The following is a 26,312-nucleotide window of genomic DNA, read 5'->3' as shown; positions in this document are numbered from 1 at the left end:
CCAAGTAAATTTCAATGATCTTATTAATAAGATTAACAATGCGGTTAAGAATAATGAAATAATACTAATACTATAAATATTGGAAGAATTATCTCTAATTTATTTCTATTTCAAAGCTCAATTTCTAGTTTTAACCTTAGTTTATTTAAATTAGTTTACTTCAATTTTACTAATCAATTATCAAAATCAAAATGGCTTTTACTTGCTCAGATATTATTAAAATAATTGCTGCCGTCATCTTACCTCCATTAGGAGTATTCTTAGAACTTGGTTGTACTATAGCTCTTTTAATTAATGTAATTTTAACACTTTTGGGTTATATTCCAGGTATCCTTCATGCTTTGTATATTATCCTAAGGTACTGAATTGCCTTATCAAAATTCCAGGTAAAGTCAAAGTTGCTTGATGTATACTTTTACAATGGATTTTTATTGAATAACAATTGAAACAATATTAGTTGTTAGGTTATTTCATTTTAGAATACTTTTGGGGGTTAATTTCGTTTTTCGTGTTTGCGACATGTGTCCTCTGCTAGGAAACACCACACCACGATGTATTGATGATATTTCCGATGTTTATGTAGCGTTTAGTTATCATCTAACTTTTCAGTTTTTTGTACTATAATATAAAGTATCTTTTTAAGTTTGACTTCGTGTAATTCTAAAAGTTGCAGCAATCTAGACAAAAGATATGCAAAAAAAAAAAATTAAGCCCGACGCGGGGGTCGAACCCGCAACCTTTTGATATCTTAAGTGTGAATTTTAAATTCCTTAAAAGTCAAACGCTCTAGCCATTGAGCTAGCCAGGCTTTCTAATATTTTACTAAATTACGCCAGTTTGCCACAAGGAGGCAAAACTGAGCCGCATGGTCGTTTTAGGCAAAAATGTCGCAAAATGCTCTTAAAAATAGACGACAATGTCGTCAAAGTTTCCTATCAAATCCTATTCTATAACATTTGTAACAGCTTTATGATGTTTTAAACATCATTTAACTAAATTTAAGATTCGCATGTCTTCTTATACATAAGTTTTGATAATTCTCACCTTTTAAAATAGAGCTGTAAAATAACAAAGTTAAATTAGAATACTGTGATTGTAAAATTATAGCTTATATAAAAATTGAATCTTGAATTCATAAAGTCAATTGGTATCCGAATCATAAACTAATTGAATTGGATGCTTTTACCAAACCAATTTATTTAACCAATTTATACAAATTCATATCATTATTATATTAGTTTTATAGTTGGTAGCGCAGAGAGGGACCTTTATGCAGGTATTAATATTAATATAGACGAACCAGCAGAAATAAAGCAGATACCGTATTTTGCTAATATCTATAGTTAAATCAGTGTTATTACTAAAAATGAATATGTATAGTATGTCATTAAGACAAGGGTTAAAATCAATCATTCAGACGCGTAATTATGCTGCTGGAGCCACTATAAAATATGGTAAGACTGCTACAGCTTCTAAACCAAGAACTGCTTATACTTCTTCTCGAATTTCAAGTGTTAGATCTAGTACTACTACACCTAAAGTAGTATCAGAAGCTACCCCAGAAGCCACTCAATCATCTTCCATTGGTGAAGAGAATTCTGTTGCTAAAGTTGAGAAAGAAGTTAAAGTGCAACCAAGTTCTACTTCATCAAAAACCCTCACTTTTAATGATACTCCTGTTTTCAATATGCCAGTTCAAAACCCCAACGAACCTATTAACTGGTCTGATTCATTTTTTGGATTAGGTTCAAGTTCATTTTCTCGTGAAATATCGGATATTTTACTTGCTCCACTTGCTAATGAAGATATTGAAATTACTCCTGATGGATTATTATATTTACCTGAAATTAAATATAGAAGAATTTTAAATCGTGCATTTGGTCCTGGGGGATGGGGTTTAGCACCAAGAACTGAAACTTTGATTACTCCCACACAAATCAGTCGAGAATATGGTCTTATATGTCACGGTAGATTAATAGGTGTTGCTAGAGGTGAACAAGATTACTTTGGTGGTGACAGTAAAGTCACCACTGCCTTAGAGGGTTGTAAAAGTAATGCTTTAATGAGATGTTGTAAGGATTTAGGTATAGCAAGTGAATTATGGGATCCACACTTTATTAGAGTTTGGAAAAAGAAATTCTGTGACGAAGAATTTACTGAACATGTTGTTACTAAGAGAAAGAAGAAGATGTGGAAATTAAAGACTAGAACCTTTGAATATCCTTATAAAAAAGCTTAGACTTGTTTGTTTAGTTTCTTCTTTGTATATAGAGTATTTACTATTTGTTTGTAAATTTCAGATTGTTTCATATAAGAACGATAATTTGTTTGTAAATTGTTGTGTGTGATATAAATACTATGTGAATAATAAAAATTAATGCTGTAAAGAAGAAAAGTAATGAATGACTACTTAAGGTTTAAAGATACCACGACCAGCACCTAAACTTTCAACAGTTTGTGATAAAGGTCTTCTCTTCCAAACATCCCAAAATTGTTGTTTGTCAACTTCATCATCTGTATTAGCTGGTAAATATTTAACATTTTGACCTGCTGAACTAGTTGATTGAGCCCAATATGCATGATCAAGTAAAGCAGTAACGGAAGCACCAAAAATACCAGTTAAAACTTTATGTTTTGGAGGCATAGATCTGAAACCAACTGTTAAACAAGCTAAGTTACCAGCACCAACAGCCCAAAATGTATTCCATCCATCATTCTTTTCTCTTAAATTAGTGATAATACCTTTAGTACCAGTAGCTACTGTAAAAAATCCAACTGCTGCTAATGGTAATTCAATTTTAAAAGTAGTTCTTTTCCATAAATATAACCATGCATAAGCACCAACAGTTGTATAAAATCCAAATTTAAATACTTGAAGAGTTTGCTTTTTAGTATCTACTGGTTTCCATGGAGGATATGCACTAGCATTGGTGAAATTAGCCAATGGATTTGGGAATTTAAATGTAGAATCTGGGTATACTACCTCAGTTGTAGTAGCCTCAATAGGTTCAGACATCACTAATCTTTATGGTAATAACTGATAATCTATAAGATCAACCTTCAAGTTCTAATGTCTATTATTTTCACTTCAAATCCTTCACCCAATCAAATTAATTGACTTTTTTCTTTTGATTACTTTTTTTCTCTCGTGCGCGGGCACATGACTGTGCATGTGATTCTGTATCATGTGATGCACCAAAAAAATTTTCAAATGGATGATTTAGGAATAGTAGAAAGTTAATTCGAGCAACAGCTTATAATGATAAATTTATTCAAATTTTATAATCGATATTCACTATATACATTGGGGACTATTTTAGGTTATTATTAATACTTATTCATAATTAATACCATAGATTAATAATAGAATATATAAAAATGAGTAGAGCATTCACAATCACTACTGTAGTTCTTGCTACTGCCATTGTTGGATATGTAGGATACTTTGATTATCAAAGAAGAAATTCACCAGAATTCAGAAAGAGTTTGAAAAAGAGAGCTGTTGCTCAAAAGAAGAAATCTGAAAAATTGGCTGAAGAATCAAGACAAACTAAAGTTGAAGCAGTTAAGAAAGCACTTTTAGAAGAATTAGCATCTAATCCAATTCCAACTGCATTAGATGAAAAGGAATCATTCTTTATGCAACAAGTTGCTTTAGGTGAGCAATTGGCTACCAAAGAATCTACTAAGATTGAAGCAGCTGTTTGTTTCTATAAGGCTTTAGCAGTATATCCAAATCCAACTGATATCTTAGGTGTTTATCAAAGATCTGTTCCAGAAGATGTATACGAACTTGTTGTAATGATGATTTCTGTTAATCCTCCAGCTTCAGTAGCAAATATTTTAGGATCTGGTTTCCCAGAAACTAAGGCATCTGAAGAAGATTTAGATTAAATTCTTCAATATTTACGAAATGTTTAACTTAATTTTTTTTAACGTTATCACCATATTGTTACGACTGAAACTTTAACAAATTCATAACAAACATTTACTGCTAGGACATTGCTGTAATTCATTCTAACGTCTATGTACATGTATATACCATCTTTAATTTTTTATTTATGCATTTTATGCATGCTATGCTAAATAAAAAGTTTCTATATTTAGAGAGTCCCCTTAAATAAATATCTATATCTATTTATAATGTACCTAAATTTCTTTCGATCTAAGCCGCATCAGGAACCACTTGATGGAATAATTTTAATTTAGTATTTAGCAGTTTAAAATAAAATATATATTACTATCTCTAATAAAAGTCCTGTACATCGGGTAATTATGAACTATTCAGTTCTGTACATTCGCTTCATTATAATTTTATCGTTATGGCATACATGTTGTTCTGCCGCCATACAATTAAATAATCTGATAATTCAATCTCAATATAACTCTAATAATTTTCAATATAAGGGGATAGCAATTGGTGGATGGCTTTTATTAGAACCATATATTACTCCTTCGTTATTTTTAGCATTTAATTCTACTATAAATGAAACTGAATCTGATATTCCAGTTGATGAATATCATTATTGTAAATATTTGGGTCAAGAAGAAGCAAGTGCACGTTTAACTCAACATTGGGAAACGTTTTATACAGAAGATGATTTTGCTCAAATAAAAGATTATGGTTTAAATATGGTTAGAATACCAATTGGTTATTGGGCATTTCAAAAATTAGATGATGATCCATATGTAATGGGGGCACAAGATTATCTCGATAAAGCATTAGGTTGGGCAAAAAATAATGATTTAAAAGTTTGGATAGATTTACATGGTACACCAGGTTCTCAAAATGGATTTGATAATTCTGGATTTAGAGATATTGGTTATCCTGGTTGGTTTAATGAAACAGAATATCTTAATGTTACTTATCAAGTATTGAATCAAATTTATGAAAAATATGGTACAGGAGAATTTGCTGAACAATATAATGATACTATTTTAGGTATAGAAGTAGTCAATGAACCTTATACTCCTAGTTTATCAATGAAGAAATTACTTCTGTTTTATCAACAAACTTATGTTGATGCAAGAAATATTCAAACCTTGAATAATACTATAGTTATTCAAGATGGATTTCAACCGATTGGATATTATAATTACTTTATGAATGATGGACAAATATTTATAAATTCCAACAATAGCAATAGTAATAGTAATAGTAATGGAACTGGAACTAACCTTTACAATATACTTATAGATCATCATCATTATGAAGTATTTGGATCAGTTGTTGATTCTAATATTACTCAACATTTACTGAATATTAAGAATTTTGCCCAATCAATTGAACATGAATTATCAAGTCATCCTGCAGTCGTAGGAGAATGGTCAGCAGCATTAACTGACTGTACCCCTTGGTTAAATGGAGTAGGATTAGGGGCAAGATATGCTGGTGAACCTCCTTATAATATGACTAAAATAGGTAGTTGTTCAAATATTAATAATTTTTCAAAATGGTCAAAACAACAAAAGAAAAATACTAGAAAATTTATAGAAATGCAAATTGATCAATATAATAGATATACCAATGGATGGATATTTTGGTGTTTTAAAACAGAGACTAGTATTGAATGGGACTTTCAAAAATTGGTAGAATTAGAATTAATGCCACAACCTTTAGATAATTTTACCTACATAGATAATGGAACCGATACTGATGCTCAAGCAATGAATGGGTCGTCACTACTTTCAATATCGTACAAGACTATAATACTTTCCTTGGTTATTTCTTGGTTTATAATATAATAGATTTAGATATACATTCAATTAGCTGCAAAAAATCTCAAATAATGAATATTTCTTCTTTATTTGTAGCAACAATTAGCTTCATAAAAAACCTTAATTTACTTTCGCAAAGAAAGAAACACAATTTATTCATTTTCAGTAAATTTCTTGCAAAATTGATCAGTTTTTCCTCACTAGAAGGGTATTTTAAAATGACTAAAATGTGAATAATTCAAATATTAACTCTAGTGTAGTATTTGTTAATGTATGAAAGGATTCAGTGGGCCAAGACTTTACTCATGCTATTCCCTTTGAACCGGAAATCCATTTCGAGGGCAAAGCTGACTTCCGAGATTATTTAAAGAAGAAAACCAGTCACGTGAAATTCTATGCCCGATAAAGGCCTTTATGACTCCACAAAAGAATTCAAAGCTCCAAAATTTTTCAGTTATAATTAAACCGGTATAAGTATAATTTAAAAATGAGTAGATCAGTTAACGTAGCTATAATTGGTTCAGGAGTAGTTGGATCTGCATTCCTTGGACAATTAAAGAATTTGAAACATTCAATTCATTTTAATGTTATTTATTTAGCTAAAAGTTCTGAAGAAGCATTATTCTCAAAATCCTATGATCCAGTAGATTTATCTACTTATGCTACTGCACCAACTCAAACTCCATTAAGTCTTGATGAATTAGTTAAATATTTAAAAGAATCTGCCAAACCATCAATTTTAGTTGATAATACTTCAAGTGTTGCTATTGCTGATTTTTATCCAACTTTTATAAAGGAAGGTATCTCAATTGCTACTCCAAATAAAAAGGCTTTCTCATCTGATATATCAGTTTGGAATGAAATATTTAAAAATGCTGAATTACCAGGTTCTGGTTTAGTTTATCATGAAGCAACTGTTGGTGCAGCATTACCAATTATTGGTCCATTAAAAGATTTAATTACTACTGGTGATAAAGTTGAAAAAATTGAAGGAATCTTTTCAGGTACTTTATCTTATATATTTAATGAATTTTCAACATCTGAAAAATCAGATGTGAAATTTTCTGATGTTGTTAAAGTTGCTAAAAAACTTGGTTATACTGAACCAGATCCAAGAGATGATTTAAATGGTTTAGATGTGGCAAGAAAAGTTACTATTTTAGCTAGAATTTCTGGACTTGAAGTAAAATCTCCAACTTCTTTCCCAGTTGATTCATTAATTCCAAAACAATTAGAAGGAATTCAAAGTGCTAATGAATTCTTAGAGAAATTACCTGAATATGATTCAGAAATTCAAAAAGTTAAAGATGAAGCTTTTGCTGAAGGTAAAGTTTTAAGATTTATTGGTCAAGTTGATGTTAAAGATAATAAGGTTTCTGTTGGTATTGGAAAGTATGCATTTGATCATCCATTTGCTTCATTAAAGGGTAGTGATAATGTTGTTTCTATTAAAACTCAAAGATATGTTAATCCTTTAATTATTCAAGGTGCAGGAGCAGGAGCAGAAATTACTGCTCATGGAGTTCTTGCTGATACTATTAAAATTGCTGAAAGAATTGCCAATTAGATAGATGATTTAATCTATTAATAATAACTATATATATATATATATAATACATTTAATTATAAATTAAATTTCATTTAAATCAGCTGGTAATATTTCTGCCAGATATTCTTCTCTCCAAACTTGTTTTGCTTCTCTAAATAAAGATCTTAAAAATTCAGCATTTTGACAAGCTGATCTAAAATTTAACATTACTGCTTGAGAATCTAAATTATTTAATTTATCATTTTCTGAAATATTTGTTATATTTGAATTTGATCTAACCACATGAACATTATTTGGAGCTACAAAGAAATCTCCATTATCTCTTAATTCCACAATATAAGTACCAGTTTTATGAATATATTGAGCATATTGAAATGATGGTTTACCCCAACTATAAGATATATCAATATTTTCTCTTTGAAAGAATAATGAAGCTCGATTATCTAATAAGAATTCACATTTTTTTAAAAAGTAAAAATGATAATAAAATTTATTTATTTTAATAATTCTTGGATCAATAAATTCATCATCTAACCATGGATTAACAGAAAATTTTATTTCAACAAATGAATGAAATGGATTAATTTGTGGAATCGTACATAATTCTTTCCAAGGAGTTTCAACAAGTTTTAATCCATGTCTATCACATAATCTTGACCAAGTTGTTATAGTTTCATCAATAAATTTAGTTGAAACATTTAACCATTGTAATCTAATATGATAACAATGTTCAGGATTATGAACTTTATCATAATGAACTGTAAGAATTTCTGGTCTATAAGATTTATTTAATTGATCAACATTAATTTTAATTGATTTACTTAATATAAATTTCTTTCTTTTCTTACCTTGATTTAATGAACCTCCTCCCATTGATGATACATCTGATGATTCATTAGTTATTAAATTACTTGAATTTAATTTTTTTAAATCAAAATTTTCAATTGGTATATTAGGTGATGACATTGATTCTGTATCAGAATTATTTCTGGTATAAATTGGTGTACCAGGTATTGGAGTATTTGATCCACTATCACTTTTATCATTTCCACTTGAAGATTTCTTTTTACTAAACCATCCTAATTTTTGAGATTCTTTATAATCTTTATCAATATATTCATCTTCAAATTCATAAAAATAATATCCATCTAAAAGTCCATGTCTCAGTTCTACATGTTTAAACATTTTTTTATTTAATAAACTTTGTCCATAAATTGTTGCTTCTTCTCGAGTATCAATATCTTCAAAACATTCTAATAACCATGAAACAAGTTCATTTCCAAGAAAACAATGTAAATGACGTTTAAAATGCCAAGTTCTATCAACTAATCTAACTCCAGTTGGACTTTGTAATTCTTGAGATAAATCAATTAATTTAATACTTTTATTAAATCTCATATTTTCAGGAATTAATAATGCTGGTTGATTACCAGTTATATCATAATTTTCTGCTTCTTCATTAAGAAAATCATATAAATTACCAGTATAAAATACAATATCAGGAGTAGATTCTTTAGCTTTAATCTTTTTAAATTTATCTTCACCTCTAATATATTTACTCTTTTCAAGATGAGCAATTAATTTCCGTAATCCTTCAACTCGAATTTCTTCATCACTAAGATTTTCATTAGAAATAAAGAATGAATTTTTTGATATTGGAGCTGGCATTATAACAAATTTCATTTTAAAGAATTCCTTATTTGATTCTGGCATTGCATCTTCAAATCCGGCTAAATATTGATCAAATTGATTCCAATTATAAGTTTGAGGTTTCAGATTAATACAATCAATTCTAGCTCGAGAATATTCATCAACATATCTAGTTCTAATTAATGGGAAATAACTAGTAATTCTATTAGATCCTAAATGGATTTTATTTTGTTCAGTATCTTCAGTTCGCCTATATAATTGAACATTTAAATTTCCATTATAATCACAATGAATTCTATGAATTTCATTATCTAAATTCATATAAATTCTTGATCCAAGACTATTACCAATACTAGGAAAATATTTAATTAAACTTTCTGCACTTCCACCTGATTTTCTTTCAGATTCAACTTTTTTTACTACATCTCCATAACATATTTGAAATCCAAGTAATAATCTTAATTGAATCATTTCTCTCATTAATTCATGAGTCGTTTTAAGTTCTAAATAATTTTCATCATTTAACAGTACAGAATAAATTTGAAAAGTATATTCTGTTTCAAGTTGATTGGCAGTAGGAAATAATAATGTAGTTATTGGTAATGCTGCTGGAGATCCAAAAGATTTCCATTTTATAATTTTCCTTTCTACATTATTAGGGAAAACATTTGTCCATCTACTTACTTTAGCATGAATAATTGTTTCTGCATTTAAATCTTTTGATGGATTAGAAATTTCTGTCCAAAATAAATCAGTTGATTTATCTAATTCTTCAGAAGAACTTAAATTACTTCCTGAACCTTTACTTTGAGATCTTCGTTTTGGATTTATTTTTCTATTGATTACAGTTGATGTAGCTGGTTGACGATGAATACTATGAGTACTATGAGAACTTGTTGAATTATTGGTATCTAATTGTTGTCTTGATTTTACTTCCTTAGTAATACTATCAATACCTCTAATGGTTGATACCGGAGTTATACTTCTAGATCGAGATATTATTACTTTATCATCAACATTTTTATTTAAAGTATATAATGATGAAAGAGCTGAAACATCATTACTAGCATGAGTTACAGTTCCTAAAGCAGAAGAAGTTGATGATGTAGCTTGAGTAGTAGGTAATAAAGTTGTCTTTGCATTAAAAATTAATGATAAAGTTGCCTTAGAATCCTTTACAGAAATTGTTGAATTCAGTTTAACATTTCTTAATTGAAATTTATTTATATCTTTCTCTAATGGTTTTAGAGTATTTATTTTGTTAAAAGTATTATTATCATAATCATCCATAAATTCAAGTAATGGTTTTGATTTATTTGAAAAATGAAGTCTCTCAATTCTTACATCATTACGATTATTTTCCATAACTCCCATCATTTGTAATTCATAAATTTTACATCTTGGCATCCATTGATTAGAAATTTGATTTGAATCTTTAAAAAATGAAATATCACACCAATTTGGTACACAATGATTAATTATACCTCCATTATTATATCTAAATAATGGTACTATATGTAAAGGAGGTTGACTTAAACAAATTATATCTAATCCACTATCAATACTTGAAAGTTTTTTACTTGTTTCTAACATTAATTGATAATCAACATCAAATAATCCTGTCCCAGGAGTTACAATCATAAAATGATTTAATGAATGTTTTAAATCAGTATTTATAAATCTACTACAAGCCATTGAAGTTGCAAGATTAATTGCTTCAAGAATATTTCCTTTAACTGATGGTAAAGGTTCACCTTCTAAAGAATATTGATAATTTTCTCTTTGTTCTAACATAATATCTCGTTTAAAATTTGCAAATTCAAGTCTTAAATTAGCCATTATTTTATCCCATTGAGATATATTAACTTGATCAACAACTACTCGATAATAATCTCTTCTATTATTAGGTCTTTCACCTTGATTTAATGTCATCCATGGTATATCAGTTAAATCAACACTAGTAAATAATACTATTGTAATTGAATGATGAGTATGTTTATCTCTCCATCTTTTAAATATCTTTGGAAATAAATTATTTACAAGTTTATGAAACATAATTTCTCCATTTTCTTCAAAATTCCACATTTCTCTTGATAATTGAACTAATACAGTTAATTTGGCACTTTCTGATCGAAATATAATTTTAGTTCTTTTACCAATATATCCTGAAAAGATTTTCTTACCATTTTTATAAATTGCTTTAACAATTCCACATCTATTCAGTAAAAATATTAATCTTTTATTAATATATGCACAAGTATTTACTAAATTAGATGAAAAATTCCACATTGAATCTCTTGAAAGATTAACATCTTTAATAAAGATTTCAATTGAATCAACTTCAACTAATTTAATATCAATTATTTGTTTAATTTGTATTAAACTTCTTGGTGGTAAATCCATAAGTTTTTGTAATGAAGATATTAATGAAATTTGTAATTTAGACTTAGATGTATTAATATTTTGAGTTTCTAATTGAGGAGAATCAATTGAAATATTAACACTAACATTATCATCTTGTTTATCTCTTATATTTCGATTATTAACTACAAATAATAATTTTTTTGATTTTTCTAATTCTAACAGTTGTAATTCATATATTTGACCAATTTTTACTCCTCCAGGGAGAGCATTTGAATCAATAATTACATCTTCTTCAGAAGCTCTTAATTCATGAAACCATACAGTTAATTGAATAGGATCTCGATTTTCTTGATATTCTTGTATTGGTTGTTCTGAATGAATAGATTTAATTGAATCATTATTACTTGAATTAATATTAAGAGTGGATATACTTTGATTGAATAGATTATTTCGAGGATTATTAATATTATTAATATTATTATGAATATCATGTTGATTAGAATTATCCTTTCTACCTATTGTTATAGTATTACCTATATTTCTATTCATAAAACTTGAAGGGGATGAACCTGAGGTTGAACCAACTATCAATGAAGCTTGGTTGGCACCCATAGGACTCTTCAATCGTGAATTAGATTGAGATCTATTTAACTGAGGTGATGAATGGACTGAATTAGGATTTGAATTAATTGATGAGGATGATGATGGTTTTAGCCGAGAATTCGATTGAGAGTTGAACAATCGAGGATGCTGCATTTTATTAGATTTGTATACACTTTTCTAAGATCTAGTCTCACTACACTACGGACATTTCCTGGAATTCCAATGTTAATATTTAGTTCAATTGACTAAAATGTTAAAGTTAAATATTTAACTATGGCCTAATTAACTACGATCGGCTCATGTAGATTTTTTTCTCCGTCCAAATTTTGCACCTACATTATTTCATTAACTCTATACATTAATTCGATACATTAATTCTATTCATTAATTCTATTCTATACATTAATTCTATATATAATTATTATATTATATATAATTATATATAACGATCAGAACCTAAAACAAACTCATCTATAAACCATTTATGAAATCTATAATCTTTGGTGGCTAGTTCAGGATGAAAAGAAGTTCCAAGTTTTCTTCCTTGCCTTACTGCCACAATTAAATGATTATTATTGTTATCGAAATTATCTAAACTATATAATACTTTTACAGGTGATTTATTATTATAATTATTTGAAGATTTGGTTATAGTAGGATCATTAATAGAATTATTAATATTATCTTGATCAAGAATTTCATCTATTACAGGAGCTCGAATAAATACAGCTGGGAAATCATGACAATCTTTAATGAATGAACTGAAATCTAAATGAGATTCAAATGAATTAACTTGTCTTCCAAAGGCATTTCTTACAACTTGAACATTTAATGCTCCTAATAATTTTTGTCCAACTTTCCCATTCTTTAATTGTTTAGATAAAAATATTAACCCTGCGCAAGTCCCCCAAACTGATTTTGATTCATCTTTAACAAAATCAAGTAAAGGTTGTAACATTTGAGTTCTTTCTGCAATTAATGAAATTGAAGTACTTTCACCTCCAGGTATAACCAATGAATCACATTGTTCTAATTCTTCTGGAGTTCTAACTTCAATGAATTTAAAATTATATTTACTATATTGCTCAGGATTACCTTCAATTACTTTTTGAAAATATTCCAAATGTTCCTTAAAGGCTCCCTGTAATGCCAACACTCCTAAGATTATATCCTTAGATGTTGTCATGGTTGATTTGATAGTTAGTTTGTTTAAGATACTATAGAGATTAATTAGAAAATCATATATATTTCAATTACCCTGTCTGAAAAATTATTAGCTTCAATTGAGTATTACTCACTATTGTACAGTATGATTTGTGATTTTTCTGATAAGCGCTTACAGGTCCCTTTTAGTTTTTTTTAGCGGTATGAGATCCATTTTGACTCTGAACTCTTGTTCTCTTACTGATAATTATGCTGCGACTTTTCTCCAGGAAACTTCTTTTTACAATTATGACGCAATAACCAATTATATATATTTGACTTATACATTAGGAATTGGGAATAATTATTGGATGTTAGAGTCTCATTTAGGATGATTGCTTTATTGTAATTAATAACTTTGCTTAGAATAATCATCTATCAATAACAAAAAGAGCTATGTAATGTTCTAGCCGAATTTGTTAGCATATGCATTTAACTTGCTCTCTATACGCACCGAAGTCAAAAAATTACTCATTTTGCATTTACGCAAGACACCTCAAACGGCCAAGTTATTTTATTTGGCTTAGCTGTTTATTATTGAACATTTACTTTATGCGATTAGCAGTACCGATCTTGTCGCAAATTAGAGGGGCTCGTCTCCCGGTAATTGTAGCTCGTCGTGTCTTACTTATTTCAGAAGTTACATACTTTTTTAGTTACTTAATCTGTGACTAATTGAAATTTTTCAGTAATTGATCTCTTGACTTTGTTATTTATAAGCTAACTTTATTAATCTCAATAACTTAATTTTATTTGTTTTCAATTGATTTAAATTCACTAGTAATTAATTAGTAAGAATAGAAATATACAATGAGCGAATTCAAAATTAAGGCTGGTTTAGCCCAAATGTTAAAGGGTGGAGTCATTATGGATGTTGTTACTGCAGAACAAGCAAAAATAGCAGAAAGAGCTGGAGCATGTGCTGTTATGGCACTTGAAAAGATTCCTGCTGATATGAGAGCTAGTGGTAAAGTATGTAGAATGTCAGATCCAAAAATGATTAAAGAAATCATGGAAGCTGTTTCTATCCCAGTTATGGCAAAAGTTAGAATTGGTCACACTGTAGAAGCTCAAATATTAGAAGCATTAGAAATAGATTATATCGATGAAAGTGAAGTCTTAACTCCTGCTGATTGGAGTGATCATATTTCCAAGTCTGAATTTGGTGTTCCATTTGTTTGTGGAGCTAAGGATTTAGGTGAAGCTTTGAGAAGAATTAATGAAGGTGCTGCTATGATTAGAACAAAAGGTGAGGCTGGAACTGGTGATGTTTCAGAAGCTGTTAAACATATTAAGAAAATTAGAGGAGAGATCAAGAAAGCCAGCGAAACTTTAAAGACTGAAGAAGATTTTGAAAAATATGCAAAAGAATTAAGAGTCCCTGTTTCATTATTAAAAGAAGTTGTTGAATTAAAAAAATTACCAGTCGTCAACTTTGCTGCTGGTGGTGTTGCAACACCAGCTGATGCTGCCTTATTAATGCAATTAGGATGTGATGGTGTTTTTGTTGGTTCAGGTATTTTCAAATCAAATAATCCTGAAAAATTAGCAAAAGCAATTGTTAATGCTACCACCAACTTTGAAGACCCACTCAAGATCTTAGAATATTCTACTGATTTGGGTGAATTAATGTCTGGAGTTAGTATTGAATCAATTAAGAAAGCTGGGCAACCTATCTTAGCCAACCGTTAAAGATGAAATTGATAAATCTCAAGAAGTTTGCAACCATAAATAAATGAACATTATTGTTAAATATTTATAGATCTGAAATACATACATGAAAAATATTTAAAATACGAAACGAAAAGTAGTACATATTTAATTAGAATTTATAAATCGGACCAGATTATCAAGCCTGTATTAGAAATATTAATTAAGCGATTCTATAGTTTTTACGTGACTGGTTCGAGAAATAAACGATGACCAGAATACGTTTTATTTAGTTTATGGTGTCGCTAAAAAGCTTATAGACGTTAAAAGTTTGCTTAATTCTGCCATCAAGCAATTGCACTCCGGATTCTCCAAGAGTAAGGGATCTACTAATTTCGCCGTGCAAGATCGGAATAACAGATTCAAATATAAAATAAATCTAAATAATCAAAGAATTTCTTGTCTTCAGTGGAACAATACAGAATCATTAATTAAATATGGACCACTTGTAGAATATGGTATGTTATGGTGTAGTATATTGTGGTATTAAGCACCGAGATTATAGATTTATTTCAACGGTATATGCAAGTGAAATTAATAAATATGCCGTGCGCTTCGAAAATAAAGTTCTGATGCCATTCTACTTTTAATGCAAGCAAGCCCAATAGGTGGGGTAAATGGGGCAAGCCACTTCGTTTACATAAATGAAAAATGCAACAGGATGAGCGGATATTCATTCTCAATGTGATCTCCTCAACTTCTCCAGAATTGAAGTAAACTCAATTAAGTTCCAGAGAGGCTGTGAATGACAAGTAATTGCAAAACTGTCAAGAATACGGTAGCTAAGATAAGATAAGAGATCACTACCTCTTCGTTCTGGAATTATTATGATAAAATAAAAAAGACAAGAAAAAAAAGCCATTAAACGTTGCCTTTACACAAAATACATTACGGACTAATTTGATACGAAATTACTAGATGACATCTGTTCAAAATGAGAGAGGTGGAAATATGAATTGGAATTCATAGATAAGCAACAAGTCATAACAATAGTTATAAAAATAAGATCATTATCTCTTTGATAGATATGAGCGAATATTTCGAAAATTGTTCCAGCCACATTCTGATACCCAAAGAAATCGCTGTTTCTCAAAAGATCGTTAAATCATCAGGTTCTCAAAAAAATCAGCTATGTTTCTTCAATTACTGCAATGATTTCGTTAATTTCGGTCCTTATCGCTAATAACCCTAAATATATAAACATTAGACCAAGAAATAAAATTCCTGACCAATTGCCTCGAATGTTCTTGACACGGCGATTTTTAAATAAACTATATACTTTTAATGTCCTTAAGGGCATTCTCGAATTGCTTAGGTGGTATTTTTCTTGGCCCTGCTAAACTTTATAAATTCCACAAAAAGAAAAGAGCATAAAAATAAATAATGACTTGGTTATCTTTTTGCAATTAGTGCGATGGATGCTATAGTAACAATTATTCTTACTTTATTGTTCAATCTCATTGTGCAGATGGAGCAGTAGCCCGGAGTTGATTTTCTTATTTAGAAATTGGATAATAGTCTTGAATTTGTGTTTTCATTTATAAAGATTTTTACTGATTTTCTTCGTATCGTTCTAGTAATCATCTCTCCACATATTTCTTGCCAGTCGGCCCAAGATTATTTAAACATAAATATTTCTCTAATTATTGAATTGTAATTTTGTTTCAATTTCTTTCAGATAATCTTTAATTGTAATCTTTATATTATTAGTATTCTTTGTAATATAATGTTATTCGAAAAAGATGCTGAAAAGCAAATATCCTCTCCTGATGATTTGACTTCTGTCATCTCTAGACACACTGAAGACTATGATCTCTATGTTGCTAAATCAAATCCAGAATTTATTAACCTTAAAGAAGGTCATCAACTTAGAAAAGGACTTGACTCTCGTCACACTACAATGATTGCCATTGGTGGTGCCTTAGGTACTGGTCTTCTTATTGGAACTGGTTCTGCTCTTAGACAAGCTGGACCAGGTGCTATTTTTATTGCATATGGTCTTATTGGTATGGTTGTATTTATGGTCATGAGTGGATTAGGAGAAGTTGCAACTTTCGTTCCCCTTAATGGGTTTGCCAATTACGGTCAAAGATATGTTGATGATGCATTAGGATTTGCATGTGGTTATGTTTATTTATTCAAATATTTAATTTTACCAGCAAATCAGTTAGTGGCAGGTTCTTTAACAGTCCAATACTGGGTTAGTAAAGAAAGGTTGAATCCGGGAGTATGGATTACAATTTTTTTAATCATTATCTTGATCGTCAATCTTTTAGGTGTTAGATTTTTTGGTGAAATAGAATTTTATTTGTCCACTTTGAAAGTTTTAACATGTTTGGGGGTAATTCTTCTTATGTTCATCATTGCCTTAGGTGGTGGTCCAACCCATGACAGATTAGGATTCAGATATTGGAGAGATCCAGGTGCATTTTTAGAATATTCAGATAAATCAAAAGACTTATTAATAGAAGGTTCATTGGGTAGATTTGTTTCTTTCGTATCAGTTTTAGTTACTGCTGTATTCGCATATTTAGGTACTGAATTGGTGGGTATCACTTTTAGTGAGACTAGAAACCCAAGACGTTCTATTCCTAAGGCTATCAAATTAACTTTCTATCGTATCTTAGTGTTTTACATTTTATCTATTTTATTCCTCGGTATGTGTGTTGCAGCCAATGATCCATTATTATTAAGTGCTTCAGGTAACTCTGCTAGTGCATCACCATTTGTTATTGCTATCAAGAATGCAAGAATTAACGGATTAGATCATGTTATTAATGCTTGTATTTTATTATTCGTTCTTTCTGCTGCTAATTCAGATATGTATGTTTGTTCAAGAACTATTTATTCTTTGGCTGTGGCAGGTTACGCCCCAAAGTTCTTCACAAAGACTAGTAAAAGAGGAGTACCATACTATGGTATTGCCTTAAATTTTGCCTTCACTTTATTAGCATACATGACTGTTTCTAGTAGTTCTGCTCAGATCTTCACTTATTTTGTTAATGTTGTCAGTTTAACTGGTTTAATTGCTTGGTCCTGTATTTTAGTCATCCATATTAGATTTATGCAAGCTTGTAAAGCTCAAGGTATTGATAGAACTAGAGATTTAGCTTATAAATCTCCATTACAACCATATGGTTCATACTTTGCATTAACTATTTGTGTGCTTGTCATCCTTCTTAAGAATTTCACTGTATTCCTTGGTAAACCATTCACTTACAAGACTTTTATTACTGGTTATATAGTTCTTCCAGTCTTTGTAATAATGTTTGTTGGTTACAAATTGTATTTTAAAACAAAATGGATTCCATCATCTGAAGTTGATTTACATACTTTTAAGGATGTTATTGATGCAGAAGCTGAAATCTTCAAGCAAGAAGATCAAGAAAGAAAAGCTCGTAGAGAAGCTGAAGGTAAAATGTTCGACAAAGAATGGTTTTACGAAAAATTCCTTGGATGGTTATTTTAATTTATATTTAAACCTATCCTGTTTATTTCTCTCTTGTAAAGTTGCATGAATCGCATTTTGTATAATTAGATTTAGGGTTAATTTAATGTAATAATGTAATAAATGAAATAATTAATTTTATTTGGGTGTAAAAAAAAATAGTACGACATCGACACAAGTAGCAGCCATGTGTCAAAAAAGTCGCGATGATGCTGCTAACTTTTTGAAATATTGCTAATGCAAGTGAAACTTTATAAGCAAGTCAGAACAAGTAAATGACAGTCGATGAAGCTTATATACCACTTCAGGTGGATGAAGATATCGTATTAAATAATATTTCACCGTATTTCAAAGTAAGCAAAACAAAATATGGAGGTCGTGGATGTTTTACATATCACGATATACCGAAAGATACCGTTATACTAAGATGTCAACGCCCTATAAGTCATTCAGTAACGAAACCATTTAAAAAGGAATGTTGTAATTATTGTTTTAACTATTTTAATGGAAAAATTTTAAAGTCAAAAATATCAAAGAAGTATGGTAAGGATACTTGTTCTATATTTTTCTGTTCTGAAGAGTGTAAAGAGAGTTTTATTAGTCAAGATGTGAATGATATATATCAAACCAGTTTATTATTAATAGAAAAGCATTATCTCAATAGTCTTGGTAAATTCGACCTAGAATTAAAGGAACCACCCAAGAATCAGGATCTAGATCAAATTATAGTACAAGAATGGAACCATGTAGAAGAGTGGGAAGATAAATTGAATGCTATGAAACCAGCTAAAAGAAGTAATCAAATACCTCAAATCAATGATAGTGAATATTTAGAAATCAAGTACGTTGTTGGAGTACTCTTTCAAAGGTTTAAACTACTGACTTTAACTACAACTCCCAATAAATACCTAGAAGATATACAATCTGATGAATTAATGAAACGTGAACTTGAACTCTTTGAAATCTTACAGTCCAGTGAAACTGAAAAAGTTGAGAAATTCCCATATTTGCTTTATTCATATATAAATATCTATAAGTTTATTAAAGTAACTAGTTTACCAGAATTACAGCCATTCATAAATCCACAAAGAGTAAGAGATACAATAGGTAGAAATCTCACTAATGCATTTGGTATTTGGTCGGAAGTGTTAAACCCAACTGAAGATAAAGAATTCTTAGGATTTGGTGTATATCCTTCTGCCTCATACTTTAATCATTCATGTTCTCCCAATTTAATTAAAAAGAGAATAAATAATACCTTGACATTTACAACCAAGAGAGATATACAAGCAAATGAAGAACTTTGTATTGATTATGGAAGTTATTTAGATGAAAATGTGATAGTTAGAAGGAAAGAATTAAGCGAATGGTTCTTTGAGTGTGGTTGTGAAAAATGTAACATAGATCTAGAAAAACTCTGCATCTAATAATATATATTATGTACATAGGTATTATATTGTAAAATCAAAATCATGATAGAACTTCTTAAATTCTTCACAATCTTTAGATTCTATTACTTTATCTTGTTTACAACGTTCCCATGATACTCTATTTTTTAAAAACAATAAATCTGCTAATACTCTTCTAGGGAATTGGAAGTCAACTAGTTTTGCTGGATCTGATAATTCACAAACATATATTTCAACTTCTGATTCGGTAAGATGTATAGTAAATATTATATGATCCAGATTATTAATTATTTGGAGTAATGCTGGATCATTTGGATCAGTATACTTGACAAATTCAAGTGAATGACGATGCTGGTTGTGTTCATTATTAACCTTAACTCTAAAATTAAGGGATTTGGAGAATTTTGGTATCACATGGATAGGAACACGAATAACTTGGATTGCATGGTGAACATTTGCTGATCTATTTACTTCATAAGATATTAATCTATATTGATCACTCTTTACTAAGAATGCCTTTAGTAAAGAAGAAAGATACTTTTGAATTTCTTGATATAGAGGAGATTCAACAACATTAGAACATTTCAGTCTTAATGTCGGTATATGTTCAATTGGTACAATGATAAGATGTCCTGGAAATGGCAGATCTGAATTAGGTTTAGTTAATGGACCCTTGGCTGTAGTTAAGTAACTTTGAGTTGCAATAGATATAATCATATGAGTTTCAGTCTTTGGATTAGATAAACAAAAGAAACATTCATCTGGTGTTACCACTTTAGGTTTCTTTATTTCAACAATTTGTTCAGAATTATCTTCAATGGATCTTTTTAAACTTGGTAAAATAACTTCAAAAGGATTTTCTCCTACTTTATCTTTATCTTCAGGTATTATTTTAGAAGATATAGAAAATGCATAAAACCATTTCTCACCTGAACCTTCTTCTCCCAAACTTATGAATCTAGTACTTTCACCACTTTTCCAAGTAAATACAGGATTTTCATGAAATTTTCCCTTATCATGACCTATAGCAAAAAGGTATCTTGGTTTTACAAGTTTCACTATTGAATCCACTACTTGATTTCCTACCAAATGTAATTGTTGTTGATTAGCAATGGCTAAAGGCCAATGATATGTGACAAGAATATCTATAGGAAGTTTATTTGCTCTTACTAATTTTATGGTTTCTTCTTCATTCTCTTCAGCATTACCTGATATAGTCATTATATTAAATCCTGATTGTAATTTTAGTATACTTACCAAAGATTTCATAAATGTTAAATTATTAGATATATCATATAATTGTTTATCATCATCAATTACATTTAGAACAGAACTTCTTCCATTAATACCTTGTGAGAAATAAGTTGGAACATTCATTTTAGTAGTTGGAATATTTTCTTTATCATGAGGTAGAACATCTCCAAGTAAAATTACTGCTTCAAATGGTCCATTTTTACTTTGTTGAATATTGGCTTTTCCTAATACTTTATCTACCCCTTCTACAGAAGGGTTTAATACTAAGAATTTCGATTTGTTCTCCATTGGTAGTTGATATTAGTCTCATCTTTGGAAAACTATACGAAATGCTCATCCCGAAAATTAACATGTCGCGGGCTTCCAGATCGTTTGTTTATTTACATTTTCTGATCTGGAGAATCAGTTTTTCTTTATAGTGAATCAGTATTAATTAGTGTTAGAAAGTAGAAAGTAGCAATTAGTAATTAGTAATTAGTAATTAATAATTAGATTCAAATCATCAATGAGTATAACTAAAGGAGATAAGGACTCATCAGGTAATAATATCCGAGTATTGGTAAGAGTACGTCCTCTTTTACCAAGAGAATTGAATTCTGAATTAAATCATGATAGTTTAATTACTATGCCAAAGGATACTCCGAAGAAAGTTATACTACGAATTCCAGAAGATTCAACTTATCATTCTCAAAAGAATAAAACACTTAATAGATCCAATTCCCCCGGAGAAGAATATAAGACTTATCATTTTGATGAAACTGTATGGTCATTTAATAGAACAGATGAGAATTATACTAATAATAAACAATTTTATCAAAAGACTGGACCTCAATTAATTGATCATGTATTTCAAGGTTATAATGTTTGTTTATTAGCATATGGACAAACTAGTTCAGGAAAGACATATACAATGATGGGAGAACCAGAAGAATTAGGTTTAGTACCTAGAATTGTTAGAGATATAATGCGTCAAAAGGAGATATTAGTATCGGAAAAGATTAATTGTGAAGTTAAAATGTCATATATCGAGATATATAATGAACAAGTCAAAGATTTGTTAGGAATGGATAGTAATAAGATTAAATTAAAAGTTAGAGAACATCCTATTCTGGGTCCATATGTTGAAAATGTAGTTGATTCAACTCTTAATAATTATGATGATTTTATAACTTATTTAGAACGAGGAAATTCCAAACGTTCAACAGCTGCTACTTCAATGAATGATAAGAGTTCAAGATCACATGCCATTATTACTATAACATTGAAACAAACTAAATTTGGATCGACAGATGATACTGAAATCGGTGATGCAGAAGAAGAAATGATTTCTAATATAAAACTTGTAGATCTTGCTGGATCAGAAAGATTATCTAGAACCAAAGTATTTGGTCAACAAGATAGAATCAAAGAAGGTTCACAAATTAATAAATCATTAACTGTATTAGGAAGATGTATAAATATTCTTTCATCAGAGTCTAATCAAAAATCTCATACTGTTGTACCTTACCGAGATTCTGTATTAACTTATATATTAAAAGAGAATCTTGCTGGAAATTCCAAAAGTTTCATGATATTTTGTGTTTCTCCTATTGATTTTGAAGAAAGTTATCAAACATTAAATTATGCCAATCAAGTTAAATCTATTAAGACTGCAGCTAGAGCCAATAAGACAAAATTAGCAACTGTAGCTATAGATTGGGAAGAACTTCAACGTATAGATCAAGATGCTATAGAGATGTTAAAGAAAGAAGTAGAAAATTTGACAGCACAATTACAACAAATGGAATTGAATCCATCTAGTACATTACAAGGAGAACTTGATAATTATTCAAATACGGTAAATTATTTAGAACGAGAATTAACTAAATTAAGATTTGAAAATAAATATCTTAAGAATCAATCTACTGAACAAATGAAACAAATTCAAGAAATGAATAACTTTACTACTTTTGTTGCAAAAGAGTATGATACTTTATACAAAGATTATAAATTATTAGAGAGTACTCAATTATCAAATGCTATTAAACAATTCACTAATAATTGTGATATACAATCAGCCCATGTAAATGATATGTTAGATATATACGATCCTAAAAATATATTTTAGCATTATCAGTTAATAAAAAAAATAGAAATTGATCACTCTAATTTTATTGTAGTGTACATGACAACAGCAAAAATTTGGTACTTTAAATAGAAAAAAGATCGATGAATCGATGTATTTTGTATTATGTGAGTCGATATATTCTATCTGTTTGAAACCTCGAGCTACACATCGGGCTTTGTATGTTCCATCCCTTAATGGAAGACACCTAAACGTGAGGCATTGCATCTATGCCCTTCAAAAGGGTTTAGTGCATTGTTGAATGTTGGCAGCTAATTAATTTAATAACCAAAATCAGAAGTTTAGGCTTATATTACTAACTCTAGGATATTGTTCAGAACGATTATATTATTAATTCCCATCAATGTCTATATTTAACAACTAGACTATGACGGTGACTTTGTTTATTATATAACATTGGTTAATATATTTTTATATTTGTATCCAAACAAAGTGTAGCTCAATGTAGAATATAAGCAGAGTAAACCCATCAAAACTATTAATATTTAGAAGAATTTCCTTCAGTTTAATAAATATTCGTTGTTTAGAAATACGGATGTACAATCCACAAGTACATAAGTATGACTTCTAGATTCTTAGAGTCCTTTAAAAGAATAAACTATTACTATTCAGTATATTTCAATTTGACCACGGCGTAATTAATCTTTAGATAAAGTAAATACAAGTACAGTACAAGTGCAATCATTTAAATCTTTTCGCCATATCCCTAACGTCATAAAGTAGACTTTAAATAATATTCAGCTAAGTCTTACGCACTACATCACCTTGAGGATACGAAGAATAATCGCAGTTAATTGTGACCCAAGCTTAATATTATACTAGTTTACTGGTAGTTTTCTACTTTATCATCTAGATACATAGAGCGATACAGTATCTAAAACATGGATAAAGCAGTTATTCTCTCAAATAAAAGAAGCCTACTTAAATTATGTAAGATAAATGTAAAAAATAATTAAACTAACACATGATTAGTTAGTTCAAAAAATGGCTGTAAATAATTTGAAGAGTATATAATGAGAAATATTCCTTCATTTCAATTCAAATCCACTTCATTTAATTACCTAATAACGTTTAATAGCCGATTCAATTCTATATTAATTCACTTTAATTCTACCTGAATATAACTCTTTTCGGGATAAAATCTGTGTATATATCTTACTAACATAACTAGTGAATGGTAGTTTCTGGGGTTTTTTTATCCCATGACTGGTTCCCATTAACTTGATTTTACTTATTAAATAGGCTATAACTTACTAACATAACTAGAATATAACTTCTACATAGTATTAGTTTTAGACACTTTTTTAATAAATTATTTATCGTTATAGATTGACTCGCAAAACATTTTGTAGCTTCGTTTAGTTCAGTAAGTGCTTTTCTATAGTAGCAACAGTTCAGTATATAGGTCAAATTTATGGAATAAGTGGAGTGTTTTTGTCTTTTTATAGATGAATGATGCTTGATATGTTTCTATATCAATCAACAAACCATCTATTAGAATAATAACTCATTAAGTCGGTCATAGTTTTGTTTATTCATTCAGATTGAAGACAATTCTCTAAATATTGATATAGTCTGTTCGTATAACACCTAAATCCGCATATGCTTTTTTTCTGCCAACACTTTATTTTTATAATTACACCTGTTTTATAAATTAAATCATTCTTTAGGACCCTTTGTTAATCATATACATAAATAAGTGATAGATAATTCAGATGTCAAACTTAGTGGATGAAAAATTTGGTACATCTGTTAATGAAGCGGTGCAGGCAACCGCAAATCAAAATAAACCATTATTTGTATTATTAACTAAAGGCGTAGAAGATAAGGAATCACAAGAATTTGAAAATAAATATGTTAATGAATCAACTATAAAATTATTAGTATCCAATTTTGTATTACTTAAATTGATTGAAGGATCTAAAGAATTTGGATACTTTCTGCAGATATTTTCTAATTTAGTAATACCCAGTTTTTATATTGTAGAAAAGGGTAAATTATTAGATGTAATTATTAGTGATGTGGAAGTTTCGGATTTCGAATTAAGAATAGATAAGATAATCAATTCAAGGTCTAACAGTCGGCCTTCTTCGTCTCCTCAATTTGAACAAGAATCATCACCATCAGTTGTTCAACAGCCTTCTGAGGATGTACCAGAACAACCTCAACCCCAGTCTCAACCTCAATCTCAACCTCAACCTGAAATTCCTATAGTTGAAGAATCACATTCAGTACTGTCAGGTTTAGATCCAAAACGTGAACAAAGTTTAAAAGAACATAAAAGGAAAGTTGCCTTAGCAAAGAAACAACAAAACGAAGAAAGAAAAAGACTTAGAGCCCTTTTACGAGCAGATCAAAAGGAAAGAGAAATCAAGAGAGTAGCAGAACAAGCTCAATATAAGGAACAATCTCCATCATCATCAACAAGTCAAACAGAATCCAATAAGGCACCACAACATAATCAAAACGCGTGTGCCTTGTCAATTAAATTATTTGATGGTACATCTATTAGGCATGAATTTGAAGTTACTCAAACATTAAATGATGTAAGAAATTGGTTAGATAAAGAACTTGAAATTATTCCTCCATCAAATTCTATGCCATCATTTGCTACATCTTCATATCCTCAACCAACAAATTATGTATTCCATCGTCCTATTTTACCAAGAATTACTTATACTGATGAACAAGAATTTTTAAGTTTATTAGAATTACAATTATGTCCTAGATCGGCATTAATTTTAAAACCAGTATATGAAGATAAATATTCCAAGGCATATTCTGATTCTGGATCACAAGTTGGAGTATTAAGTAGACTTGGAGGTACAATTGGTAAAGTAGGTCATGCATTATATTCATTCTTTGATTATGGGGTTGATAATCAACATGAAATGCAACATGATGAAGATCAAGAACATGAATCACCTGGAGCTAGATTATCTAGTGGATATTCTGCTATTGAAAATGAAGATTATCCACCTAGATCCAATATATTTTCCATTGATAATACTAGAACTTCATCAGCATCATTAATAAATTTTCATGATCCTACCAATGTATCATTACCTGAATCTAATAATCCATCTAATTTTACCAGTAGAGCTTCATCACCAAATCCTTTAGGTAGTGTACATTCAATGAGTAGAGTTCAAACTATTCATGATGAAGATAGAGATAAAAAGGATGATACTTATAATGGGAATTCAGTAAATCTTACAGGAAATGAAGATGATAAAAAATAATTATGAGTTTTTGACTATAATAATCAAATTTTCTAAT

At 29.5% G+C, this 26,312-nt stretch overlaps 14 protein-coding genes and 1 non-coding gene across 15 annotated transcripts; 10 read left to right on the top strand and 5 right to left on the bottom strand. All coding sequences in view use genetic code 12, as the record gives it.

The window, feature by feature from the left end:
• Window positions 1-191: 191 nt before the first annotated feature.
• RJT21DRAFT_83166 (uncharacterized protein) lies at window positions 192-365 on the top strand (the record flags this gene model as incomplete). The annotated part of the gene is made up of 1 exon (XM_064885351.1): window positions 192-365. The coding sequence occupies one exon, from the start codon at window positions 192-194 to the stop codon at window positions 363-365; it is 174 nt and encodes a 57-aa protein (XP_064739388.1).
• A 344-nt stretch (window positions 366-709) lies between these two features.
• On the bottom strand, window positions 710-808 carry RJT21DRAFT_t39. The gene has a single exon. It is a non-coding gene; the product is annotated as a tRNA-Lys (tRNA).
• A 198-nt stretch (window positions 809-1,006) lies between these two features.
• Window positions 1,007-2,325, top strand: MGM101 (Mgm101p). The gene has a single exon (XM_064883731.1). The coding sequence runs from the start codon at window positions 1,367-1,369 to the stop codon at window positions 2,237-2,239; it is 873 nt and encodes a 290-aa protein (XP_064739387.1). The 5' UTR covers window positions 1,007-1,366; the 3' UTR covers window positions 2,240-2,325.
• Window positions 2,325-3,232, bottom strand: RJT21DRAFT_20940 (uncharacterized protein). Its single transcript, XM_064883730.1, has one exon. The coding sequence runs from the start codon at window positions 3,014-3,016 to the stop codon at window positions 2,411-2,413; it is 606 nt and encodes a 201-aa protein (XP_064739386.1). The 5' UTR covers window positions 3,017-3,232; the 3' UTR covers window positions 2,325-2,410.
• TOM20 (Tom20p) lies at window positions 3,078-4,194 on the top strand. The gene has a single exon (XM_064885680.1). The coding sequence runs from the start codon at window positions 3,379-3,381 to the stop codon at window positions 3,892-3,894; it is 516 nt and encodes a 171-aa protein (XP_064739385.1). The 5' UTR covers window positions 3,078-3,378; the 3' UTR covers window positions 3,895-4,194.
• Window positions 4,195-4,207: 13 nt separating this feature from the next.
• EXG2 (glucan exo-1,3-beta-glucosidase) lies at window positions 4,208-5,975 on the top strand. The gene has a single exon (XM_064883729.1). It carries the CDS (start codon window positions 4,276-4,278, stop codon window positions 5,743-5,745), a length of 1,470 nt encoding a protein of 489 aa, XP_064739384.1. The 5' UTR covers window positions 4,208-4,275; the 3' UTR covers window positions 5,746-5,975.
• Window positions 5,976-7,317, top strand: HOM6 (homoserine dehydrogenase). Its single transcript, XM_064883732.1, has one exon. The coding sequence runs from the start codon at window positions 6,206-6,208 to the stop codon at window positions 7,283-7,285; it is 1,080 nt and encodes a 359-aa protein (XP_064739383.1). The 5' UTR covers window positions 5,976-6,205; the 3' UTR covers window positions 7,286-7,317.
• IML1 (Iml1p) lies at window positions 7,286-11,533 on the bottom strand. Its single transcript, XM_064881127.1, has one exon. The coding sequence runs from the start codon at window positions 11,318-11,320 to the stop codon at window positions 7,349-7,351; it is 3,972 nt and encodes a 1,323-aa protein (XP_064739382.1). The 5' UTR covers window positions 11,321-11,533; the 3' UTR covers window positions 7,286-7,348.
• A 722-nt stretch (window positions 11,534-12,255) lies between these two features.
• On the bottom strand, window positions 12,256-13,123 carry SNO1 (putative pyridoxal 5'-phosphate synthase). Its single transcript, XM_064881126.1, has one exon. It carries the CDS (start codon window positions 13,068-13,070, stop codon window positions 12,321-12,323), a length of 750 nt encoding a protein of 249 aa, XP_064739381.1. The 5' UTR covers window positions 13,071-13,123; the 3' UTR covers window positions 12,256-12,320.
• A 607-nt stretch (window positions 13,124-13,730) lies between these two features.
• Window positions 13,731-14,958, top strand: SNZ1 (pyridoxine biosynthesis protein). Its single transcript, XM_064883728.1, has one exon. It carries the CDS (start codon window positions 13,898-13,900, stop codon window positions 14,777-14,779), a length of 882 nt encoding a protein of 293 aa, XP_064739380.1. The 5' UTR covers window positions 13,731-13,897; the 3' UTR covers window positions 14,780-14,958.
• Window positions 14,959-16,395: 1,437 nt separating this feature from the next.
• Window positions 16,396-18,381, top strand: DIP5 (Dip5p). Its single transcript, XM_064881125.1, has one exon. The coding sequence runs from the start codon at window positions 16,524-16,526 to the stop codon at window positions 18,264-18,266; it is 1,743 nt and encodes a 580-aa protein (XP_064739379.1). The 5' UTR covers window positions 16,396-16,523; the 3' UTR covers window positions 18,267-18,381.
• Window positions 18,382-18,483: 102 nt separating this feature from the next.
• SET6 (Set6p) lies at window positions 18,484-19,684 on the top strand. Its single transcript, XM_064883726.1, has one exon. The coding sequence runs from the start codon at window positions 18,521-18,523 to the stop codon at window positions 19,670-19,672; it is 1,152 nt and encodes a 383-aa protein (XP_064739378.1). The 5' UTR covers window positions 18,484-18,520; the 3' UTR covers window positions 19,673-19,684.
• On the bottom strand, window positions 19,685-21,267 carry RJT21DRAFT_20908 (uncharacterized protein). Its single transcript, XM_064883727.1, has one exon. The coding sequence runs from the start codon at window positions 21,194-21,196 to the stop codon at window positions 19,697-19,699; it is 1,500 nt and encodes a 499-aa protein (XP_064739377.1). The 5' UTR covers window positions 21,197-21,267; the 3' UTR covers window positions 19,685-19,696.
• Window positions 21,268-21,346: 79 nt separating this feature from the next.
• On the top strand, window positions 21,347-23,071 carry RJT21DRAFT_118698 (uncharacterized protein). The gene has a single exon (XM_064881124.1). It carries the CDS (start codon window positions 21,414-21,416, stop codon window positions 23,013-23,015), a length of 1,602 nt encoding a protein of 533 aa, XP_064739376.1. The 5' UTR covers window positions 21,347-21,413; the 3' UTR covers window positions 23,016-23,071.
• Window positions 23,072-24,748: 1,677 nt separating this feature from the next.
• RJT21DRAFT_112582 (uncharacterized protein) lies at window positions 24,749-26,275 on the top strand (the record flags this gene model as incomplete). Its single annotated transcript, XM_064880094.1, has 1 exon — window positions 24,749-26,275. The coding sequence occupies one exon, from the start codon at window positions 24,749-24,751 to the stop codon at window positions 26,273-26,275; it is 1,527 nt and encodes a 508-aa protein (XP_064739375.1).
• Between the last annotated feature and the right edge of the window lie 37 nt (window positions 26,276-26,312).

This window comes from Scheffersomyces amazonensis (genome assembly GCF_036850825.1).
Source record: "Scheffersomyces amazonensis strain UFMG-HMD-26.3 chromosome Unknown RJT21scaffold_2, whole genome shotgun sequence".
Taxonomy (NCBI): Eukaryota; Fungi; Ascomycota; class Pichiomycetes; order Serinales; family Debaryomycetaceae; genus Scheffersomyces; species Scheffersomyces amazonensis.
The sequence above is the reverse complement of the archived record's forward strand: the minus strand, read 5'-3'. Positions and strand labels throughout refer to the sequence as shown.